The sequence below is a fragment of the Epinephelus moara genome, chromosome 7 (assembly GCF_006386435.1).
Source record: "Epinephelus moara isolate mb chromosome 7, YSFRI_EMoa_1.0, whole genome shotgun sequence".
NCBI classification, from domain to species: domain Eukaryota; kingdom Metazoa; phylum Chordata; class Actinopteri; order Perciformes; family Serranidae; genus Epinephelus; species Epinephelus moara.
The window spans coordinates 9638685-9649307 of NC_065512.1; the positions used below are offsets into that span (position 1 = coordinate 9638685).

General features: G+C 43.0%; 1 protein-coding gene across 2 annotated transcripts in view; it reads left to right on the forward strand.

Annotated features, from left to right (window-relative positions):
• kalrna (kalirin RhoGEF kinase a) overlaps positions 1-8865 on the forward strand; it is a 218621-nt gene extending 209756 nt beyond the window's left edge. Inside the window, exons 64-68 of one of the 2 annotated variants that reach the window (XM_050048623.1) lie at positions 1103-1181; positions 1310-1361; positions 1454-1602; positions 2668-2806; positions 3260-8865. In XM_050048623.1, the coding sequence (XP_049904580.1) occupies positions 1103-1181; positions 1310-1361; positions 1454-1602; positions 2668-2806; positions 3260-3817 (977 nt within the window). In that variant the 3' untranslated portion in view covers positions 3818-8865. The remainder of the gene's footprint in view (positions 1-1102; positions 1182-1309; positions 1362-1453; positions 1603-2667; positions 2807-3259) is intronic. The other variant, XM_050048624.1, reaches the window with a different exon arrangement.
• Positions 8866-10623: the final 1758 nt, after the last annotated feature.

The window sequence follows — 10623 nt, forward strand, 5'->3', positions numbered from 1 at the left end:
CATGTCGTGTTCTATATGTTCTCTGACATTTATCCTAACGATATGAGGCGGTCTTTGTGGAAAAAAAGCTTGTTTAGTGGACTAACTTTGCACTTGAAGGTTGCCCGTTCACTTACGTTTTAACAGGTCTGACGCTACTATGCGCCCTGGCTGTATCTAGGCTAACGGTTAACATGCTAACTATTATTTTTATGTCACTAGTCACTTGAAACAAATTTAGGACAATAGGAGACAGACTGAAATAAACCGAAATTTCCCTTTAACAACAGCATTCACAACATGACAACCTAATGTGAATATAGGCAGGATGTCACTAACCGCATGCACAACTTAACTCATGGTGCATTAACTGTAACCCCATTACAACTATTGTGAGATGCATAAACATTAATCACCGCGTAATAAGCAACATGTGAGTGATTTAAGACACTTTAAAACACAGTTTCCTTCACTTGTGGCCGTAAAACACATCGTCGCACGGCATGCTGTGCCACTCCCCCATTCAGCCCCCAACATGCCACAATATTCTCTCTGCATTACCCTTCGACTGTTCATCCAGCTATTCCTGTTTGCACAAATGTGGCCACCTTTTCCATGTTTTTTGTAGTTTCTCCTTTTGAACAGATGGAATTTTTGGCATAATCTCTAGAAACATAAAAACATGCTACAACAGCTCACAATAAAGCCATGTCCATAGTTTGTTAGCAACCCAATCACCCAAATAAATGTTGGCCTTGTACCTTTCTGCAAACCACAGATACGTTACATTTGTACGTTATTATGTAGCAGAACATCGAAACTTAAATTTTCAGCAGTGTTGTGGTTAATATGTGGTTGTGTTTCAGCACAAAAACCACTTGGTTATGGTAAGGAAAAGATCATGTTTGGGCTTAATATACTTGCTTTTGGTGGCACTGTCCCGGCTGGAAACACAGTGATGTCTTGGTAAAAACCAAGACCAACTGGGCTTTCAAACATACAACGCCAACATTTCTTTTCGGCAGCTGGGCTGTTGTTTGACAAAAGTAAAAGCACTAATTCCTGCGAGTGTTGAAAATGGAAAGTGGGTAATCCTTCAATCTTCTGCTCTTTCTCTGTGCAGACTCTGGGTACGATGGAACAGGGATCCAGTGGAAAGAAAACTTTGAGTCGACCTTCACTGAGATCTCTGAGATCGGAAGGTAAACTGTCGCCAATCACTGACTCCCAAATTAATGTCTTTTAACACTCAAACTTGATTTTCAGCCCAGGTGTTGGTAGTTTTTTAAATTAAGCCTCTCTTGTGTTTGTTGCTCTCTCCTCTCTAAAGGGGACGATTCTCAGCGGTGAGAAAATGTCTCAACAAGTCTACAAAGAAAGAGGTAGGACATCACCTACCATCATAGACTGACGTGTTGTATTGTCTTGTCTTTAATATCAGTCTGCCGTTAAATATCACTTTTATTTAATCCAGGTTGCGGTTAAGTTTGTGAGTAAGAAGATGCAGAAGAAGGAGCAGGTGGCTCACGAGGCGGACGTCCTCCGACATGTACAGCATCACCAGCTGGTGGCGTTGTTGGACACATATGAGTCTCCCACCTCTCTGATGCTGATCCTGGAGCTGTAAGTCTAACTGAACTTTCGAATTAAAGCTAACTTACTCTTACAGAGTTAACTGTCTTCAGCCCTTGCCCTCACATTCAAATCAGACTCATGAAATCACATCATATGTCAACATTCTGAAAACACCTGGGTTTGCTGTCTATATTTGAACACAAGATTAGAGTTTTCGAATGGACGTTATGTGCATCAACATTTTTGTTGTGTCTTGGCTAGTGGTGAACTAGCTATGGATAAATCCAGTCCCCAGGATAAATGTTGGCATTGTACATTTCTGCAAATCATAGGCACATTTGTAAGCTAGTATGAAGCAGGTATGTTGAAACGTTTACGTTTCTTTGTTTTAACAACGCTGTGGTTTATGTTTAGGCACAAGAATACTTGATTATGGTTAGAAAAAGATCATGTTTGGGGGCATAATCTTGGCAGGAAACGCAGCAATGTCCCTTAAAAAGACAAATGCTTTTGTAGCAATATTCTAGCTGAAAAAAAAAAGTGACAAAACACCCAGTGGCCTAAAAACCGCTGGAAACACACCAACTGCGTTATTTGTTCTCCCTGTGTCAGCGTGGGTTTTTTGGGTACTCCAGCTTCCTCCCACAGTCCAAAGACATGCAGGTTTACTAGTGACTCTAAATTGTCCGTAGGTGTGAATGAGTGTGAATGGTTGTCTGTCTCTATGTGTCAGCCCTGTGATAGTCTGGTGACCTGTCCAGGGTGAACCCTGCCTCTGACCCAGTGTCAGCTGGGGTAGGCATTTTGCCCAGGTGACCATCCACGATCCCCTCCACCTCCAGATGACAAAGTCCACTCATATACATGTAATCAGAGCTACATCACTTTAGAAACTTTGATATGATAAGTAGGAAACCTGCAAATGTAACATATCCGTGGTTTGCATAAATCTTCTGGGGGCTGGGCTGTCAGGTTCCTACCGAACTTCAGCCTTTTACCGCTTGTGTTATGTTAGCTACTATGACAGAGGGCTGATCATATATAATACAGTTAGCAGGATGGGAAGTTGACATTATCTAAATGTTACTTTATGTATGCGTGTGTGTTTGTCAGGCTGGAAGACGGTCGTTTGCTCGATTACCTCGTCGCCCACGATGAGCTGATGGAGGAGAAGGTGGCGTTCTTCATTAGAGAGACGCTGGAGGCTGTGCAGCACCTTCACACCTGCCGAGTGGCACACCTGGATCTGAAGGTGAGAACCATGTGCATGCGTATGTGTGTGTGCTACATGAATAAAGACTAACTCCACCTATCACTGGACTGAGTTTTATTTTTCATAATTAATTATGTGCATTTGTGATTTGAAAATATGTTATCTGATGTGGCTGACAGTTACATGTGTACATGACTGCTCTTTGTGAGGCATGATTATTTGCCAAGTGTTCCATAATTAAGGATTTTATCAAGAATATTTGAAATTTGGGAAACTCAGTTTCACCTGTGTGCTGTGCCCAGGAATGTCTTGAACACAGCAGAATAAGAGGGACATAAGAAAACACAGACAGAAGGCAGAGTCTCTGCAGCAAGAATACAACGCTACACACGTCTACTGGGTCAAAAGTGATAATTGAAAGGGATAAGAAAATCCCACATAGTATACCTTTAACGCAAAATCATACTCTCCATGTGTTTCCCTCTCCTGCAGCCTGAGAACATCATGGTGGACCTCCACTCTCCCACCCCAGGCATTAAGCTCATCGACCTCGGCGATGCCGTCCAGCTGTCAGCCCACCGCCGGTACGTCCACCTCTTACTTGGAAACCCAGAGTTTGCTGCACCCGAGCTCATCCGTGGCACGCCGGTCTCTGTCGCGACAGACGTGTGGAGCGTCGGCGTGCTGGCTTACGTGATGCTCAGCGGCGTCTCCCCGTTTCTGGATGAATCACCCGAAGAAACCTGCGTCAACATCTGCCGCCTGGACTTCTGCTTCCCGGATGAGTACTTCAGCGATGTGAGCCAGGCGGCGAGGGACTTTGTGTCCTCGGTGCTGCAGCAGGATCCCAGGAAGAGGCCGAGCGCTACTTCCTGTCTGCAGCACCCGTGGGTGGGTCGTGGGGGTGCACATGGCGGGGAGTACTCCAAGACACCCCTGGACACGACGCGGTTGGCGACGTTCATTGACCGAAGGAGACAGCTGCATGACGTTCGGCCCATCACTAATATCAAAGGGCTGGTGAGCAGCAGCATGGGCAACACACTGTGACGGAGAGGAGCTCTGAGTGCGACTCCACCTGTGACCACCAGGGCGTCCACCAGGGCACCCACCTGGGCACCCACAATAACATCACAATATACTTTAAGCATTTAATTATCTTTAGTATTTATTATGTATGAGTGGGAGAGGTGCCTGAATCCTTCCTGTGGTGTCAGATTTACTTCTTGCTGTAGGACCACTCTGTCACCACTTGATCAAACTTCGAAGCAGAAAAAATATTTGAAATTTATGGCTGTACGATATTTAATTACCGACTAACACTTCATCTGATCTTTGTTCACCTAGTATCAACCATTACATATGAAGCGGGTCCCATAAACTGCCTAAAACACCCCGTAAGAACCCAAAGAAATTACCTCAAAGCTGAGAAAACGAGCATTTAGAAAACACACTGTGAGCAGGCGTAATGACAACATGTTAGTTTATATTTGTAATGTTTATTTTTCCAGGGACAAATAATATATCAGTGGCGCGAGCCCGTCATGTTAGGAGCTAATCTTATCTGCAGACGGCTGTTGGTGCTGTTGCTCAGGAGCACTGAGTCCTGCAGGGACCGGCCGGCAGAGTCAGACTCACTGAGAAGCATTTTAACACCCGTGCCCAGCTAACATGCTTCTGCTAACATAACTTAATATATTTAAATGTGAGATCCACAGTGATATTTTGCCTGACCAGTGAGTGACATCAAGGTTGGTCAGTAGCAAAAATGGTAACACACTGTGACATAACTGCTAACAATGTATTTGTAGTCATCAGGTCTGATTGAATTAGTGTCACAAGGAGCTTTCATGGAGGATTTAAAGAGACAGTTCATTCCTAAAAAAAAATACATATATATATATTTCCTCTCACCTATAGTGCTATTTATCAGTCTAAGTTGTTCTGGTTGTTCCGGCAGTTACCGAGTGTTGGAGATATCAACCTTCTCTCCAGTATAATAGAACTAGATGATACACACTGAACAGTTTCATGTAGGAACTATTTTCTCTCTACCAAACTACACCTGCCAACCGAATCTCTACGCAGAGGGAAGTGTGCATCTACTCATGGACGAACATTATTGGTATCCTCCTCGGCTGCGCTGTAACGTTAGCTAGCTCAGTGGGCCTAGGTGAGCTAGCAGTATCAAACAAAGATGCATGCTTTCTTTTGCACGGTGATACAGTTGGAAAAATCAAGGCCAGTTTATGTGGCGCATTTCAGCAACAAGGAGTCAGAGTGCTTTACATAAAACATCAAGATGAAGTGCGAAAGAAACACATTAAAACAAGCTGACATAGCAAACAAGCTAAAGTAGAATAAGACAGGTATAAAATACAAGAATAATTGTTACAGTGCAGTGTAAGAACCCAGTGATGGTAGTGTCGGCAGCCACAATCAGGCCAGCTGATTTGGCCCAACTCTGGGCGTCATTCATACCAAGTCTCAGCCAAGTCGGGCAAGCGGATGCAGCCCAGCTAATTTCATCTGGCATGCCAAGTTTGGGCAGATGCCAGGCCAAGTAATTTCTAATAACAGCCCAGGGATGGCAGTGTCGGCAGCCGGAATCAGGCCAGCTGATTTTGCCCGATTCTGGGGCGTCATTCATGCCGAATCTCAGCTGAGTCAGGCAACCGGATCCAGCTGGACTAATTTCATCCTTCTGGGCCAGGTCATTTTGTCTACTTGGGAAATGACAAAATAAAGCTTGAATAAAAAGCAGCGGCAAACAGAAAAGTTGAGAGTTGTAGCAGACCTGCAGGTTTCACGAAGTTTGTTCCGGATATATGGTGCATAAAAACTAAATGCTGCATCTCTGTTTAGTTTTGACTCTGGGGACACAAAGCAGACCTGTCCATGAAGACCTGAGAGGTCTGGATGGTTCATGATCAGAGATCATAGTGTATTTTGGCCCAAACCATTCAGTGCTTTATAAACATACAGTAGAATTCTTTGACAGTCATTAACCGGTGTAAAGACCTCAGAACTAGAGTGATGTGATCACTTTCTTGGTCTTAGTGAGGACTTGAATAGCAGCATTCTGAATCGGTTTTAACTGTCTAATTAATTTTATCGTGTAGTTGGTGAGGCAGGTGTAGTTCGGTAGACAGAAAATAGTTCCTACACGAAACAGCTCACAACAAGGTATGTGGATTATCTTGAGACATTGATGATGAGTTTTTCAAATTTGTTTTTTGGTGCTTTGACCACAATAAGCTGAATGACATCTAGTTCAACTATACTGGAGAGAAGGCAGACATCACCATGGCTGATATCTCCAACACTCTGCAACTCACACCAAAACAATCTAGACTGAGAAATAGCGCTACAGGTGAGAGGAAAAATATGAATTTTGGATTTTGGGGTGTACTGACCCTTTCAAAGGGAATCCGATAGATGTATTGGAGGAGTTAGAAAACGTGCAGCTTTTTAATGTTAATGTCATCCTGGGTCAATGTCTCGCTCAATAACATTCTAACAGGATTTCTAGAATTTGGCGACTGAACCTGAAACTGTAGCTGCGTAATACATAAAGCGGCTCCAGTAACAAAGAAGGCTTTCAAGTAGTGATGGGGGTGTTTCAGCACACCCATCAAGAAAACTTAATAAATTAAATTTGGGTGTGAAAATCAGACTCTGAAGTTGATGGCATGAATGTAGAATATAAATAAGGTGATGATAGCTGAGGAGGGGAGAGTAAATCAGTCCACATCCACACTAACTGAAAATATAAATTCTTCTCGCTTGTTCAATCCTCTCCAGTAATAATCAGTTTAAACAAGGTGTGTCCTAAACGACAGAGAGCAAAAAACTCAGCTTAAAAAGTGATATTTAATCTTTTTGTCCATTTGTTATGAAGCTTAACAGGCCACCTATGTCCTACCGAAGATTTCTAAATAACGCCCTGTAGCTGCGACTAAAATCACCCACATGGATCGTTTCCTGGACTGGATGCAACAGCACTGAATCTCGCTCTGATGAACCTATTAATTTATTGAATGTTTATTTATTTCTGGACTGATGTTTTGAGAGTGAAATTATTTTGCAGTAGTGAGCCGGAGCCGTCTGGAGCCGACATTTAGAGACGACTAAATCAAACTGAAGTCACTGAACAGCTGCTGGACTGTGCAGCAGCAGCAGCAGCAGCAGCGGCCGCAGAGTTTACGTTGTGAATAGTGTCGTCGTGAACCGCTGGAGTTTACATGGAATCACTGACTCATCTGTACTGGACAATGAACTGGGTTAAAAAGGGTGGACGTAGGTGAAGGTGGAAAAAAATCACCTTGTAGAGCAAACAGAGGACGACTGGACCTTACACAGGGACACAGAAGGCACCACGGAGAGCGAAACCCTCTCTATAGGATAATCTGTTCGTATCACTGTTTACAAATACTTTGTCCAAAAAAATGCTTAGGTAGTTTACAGAAAAGAGTAGAGTAATCAGGGAAATCCTGCATGTAAATTCACCAGGGATGGTTTAGAAATCAGGTTAGAAATCTGTGACATTTGGTGTTAAAGGCTGGAGACGAGCTCCACCCTGAAACTGTTCTGTTTGTACATTTGTCTAGAGCCGCCGTGGCGAGAAACCGACCATCGTGTGTGGTTCCCATTCTCATTTGTCTTGTAAAATAGTTCATGTTCATGCGGCTGAGTCGCTCTCAGATTTAGACAGAAGAGTCCATTTCCTGTCTTGTTTCTACTGATGAATGTAAAAAATGTAGAATGTGTTTCTGCCATCACAAGTGCTGTCCTCTGCTTTCACCAAATGCTTTCACAACGCTTTCCCCCTCTCGCCATTTTGCATCCCCAACTCCCCCGCAAGCATTTAGTGTTTCTGCGATAGTAAGCATTTATTTTTAAGCAGCCGGGGATGCAGAATGGTGCAAATGTAAAGCAAGCCAGCGTTCTGTAGAAGCAGCTTTCACCATTTGATGACTAGTACAACAACATCCATGAAAATCTGCCAGTGTGATAGTTTGTGTTGATCAGTGCAGCTGTAACGAGATCTATTCAGGTACCAGTGAAGCAGCAGTTCGGCTGTTTCATCTCAGTTTCATCTTCTCAGCAGCGACTCTGGATCAGTGACGTTGGAAACACAAGATTTCTCTTTCCTGAAGGGTCTGAGATACAGTTATCTCATCATCCAGCATGGCGGCACACTCTGTAAACAACACACAGCATTACGTTTAACACCTTTATTCATCTCCTCCTAACACACAGAACAGCTTTGTGCTCAATGGTTAAAAATATAAGAAGTACCTAAAGTTAACTACTAACTGTATCAACTAACTAGCTGATGTTAAACGCTGTTGACAACATTAGTGCTGAAACAATCAGCCCGTTCAGTAAAAAAAAATATTGATAGCATAATCCATATTAGTTGCAGCGCAGCAGAATAACAAAAAAAATCATCTCAGTCTTTGATAGGAGGCTTAAACTGTTCAATATTAGATAAGAAAAATAAAACTTTGACTACATACAGACATTATGTAATTTAACCATGAAAATGTTCAATAATCCAGTCAGTTATAAAACTGGCTCTTCCCTGTGTCCTGATTGATGGTTAATGATGATAAAAAAAGTGGCTTTATGAACCTGTTTATACCTGGTATTAACATGCGTTTTGGTGATCTGAACACAAGAGGGCAGTCAAGACACATCACGCTTCTCCAGCTGACCACTTGTGTTCAGATTTCTTTACTGCCTACATCACTTACGCTAGAAGATCACACAGTTAATACGTCCACACTCTCGCTAGGCGCTTGCTAGCATGCTTGCTAGTTATGTTAGGTGGGTACAGATCGAGAGCAGAAATTTCCTCCCACAGGGCAAAATGATAGACAGTCACGTAACACTTTGTTCAGTTCATCATGAATACAGTGTGCCAGGGCTGACGTCAAAACCTGGAAGTTTAGCATCGCGCTGGTTCCCGGAAGAGAAAGTGAATGTGATTTTTGCATTGCGTTTTGGATTATGTCAGAAAATAAGCTCTGTGGCTAACACAAGTTTATGATACTTACAGGTTTTGTTCAGCGAGATAATCTTCACATATGAACACCTTTCATACCGCATTTGAAGCTTAAATGCGATCGCCAGAAGTAAAAAGCTAACGTTAGGCTTTAACGGACTACATGACTACTCCACGGTCGCATGACTCTTGACGTCACCGCCACTAAGCTTTCAACTGATTTCGGCCGCTTTATTTTAAAAACATTGTATAATGGGGAAATCGGACTGTTTAAGCTAAATAAGAAGCTGTAATGGCGGACTGCCAGCACTCTCGCCTGTTCGGGGGTGATGACGTTTAATGTCCCCGACAGGGTTTGTAGTCGTATTGAGCAACTTGTTAGCAACCGCCTTTTTTACGACACGTAAAAGCTTCAAAATTCACAAGTAGGGTATTTACTGACGTGTTTTATGTCGTAGAACAAAACCTGAAACTCGCTTAAGCTTTTGTTAACCACAGACCTTATTTGAGGCATTTTACCAAAATCCCATTCAAAAAAACGTATTGACTTTTAGACGAGAGAACCGGAAGTGCTAAAATCGCTAACGGAGTTCCGGGTTTACTGGCATACTCTATTAGGCAGGTTATAGGAGCGTTAGCACACTATCACCAAAACAACTACCACGTCCTGTATGTGTGACGCAGTCTTTGTCCAGGACGCGTCAGGACTCATTAGAATCTACATCAGTGTTTCTCAAATGGTGTGCCGTGATGATGCCAATCCAGGTGTGCCATGGGATTTTGTGATGACCTCACATTCAACTGGGTCTATACAAAACATGAAGGAATTTTTAAGCGTCTGTATCAGTATGTTGTGTGCACCCATTTCCCAAACAAAGAGGCAGCTGAATATTGTAATTTAATTTAACTTAATTTAAAAAACCTTCACAGGGAACCTGTGTGTCGCATGTGGGAATTATAAGTGTGTGACACATCAGAAGCTCTGATTGGCAGCCAGTGTGAGGGATGATAACATTTAAAAGCAGACAGCTGTGAGTGGGACGATGGATCGATTTATTGTACGGAGCAAATTGCAACAAAGCACCAGTGAAGACGACCCACCGCCGAACAAAAAAGAGAGGAAAAAACTGTCAGTGGACAGTATCAGGAAAACTACCTGTCTTATTTTTTTCTTATTTTATTGTCTTATGTCATGATAAGAGTGATTACACACGTTATAGAAGCTATAGTGCACAGATATAAATACAGGTGTGCCTTGAGATTTTGGCCCTTCCGTATTCCTTGGGCACAAAAAGTTTGAAAACCACTGACCACCTTAGCATATGGTTGTCTTGGTGGTCATTTACTCTTGTGTTTAGCGCTGTCCACTTGTGATCTGATCACCAAAGACGCATGTTAATACCAGGTGTATACAGGGCCTGTCATGTCATGCACCACTGAGCAACTTTCATAGGAATGACTGGGGTCAGGCCTCGCAATGCTGCATCCATTTCTCTTTATACATCCATGGTGCAGATCTGTGGAGCCAACATGGCTGCCACAGAAAAACTGAACTTTCCCCGTCTTCAGTTTTTGCCAGAATAAATGTTGGCATTGTACATTTCTGCAAACCAACGACACGTTCAGGTATGTAGAGGATATGCTGAAACTTTATTTCAGTGACACTGTGGTTTACATGATTAGGTTCCCACATAAAAACACAGCAATGACTGTGGCAGTTTGATGGTTTGTTGTTCTTGAACAGGGGTCTGCAGCTTGGCAAGTGTGTCACCCAGGTGTTGTGCCATCTGCCATTGCCTCCACCTCTTGATGACAGTCAGCTCATGTACTATGTCACTTCCAAAAC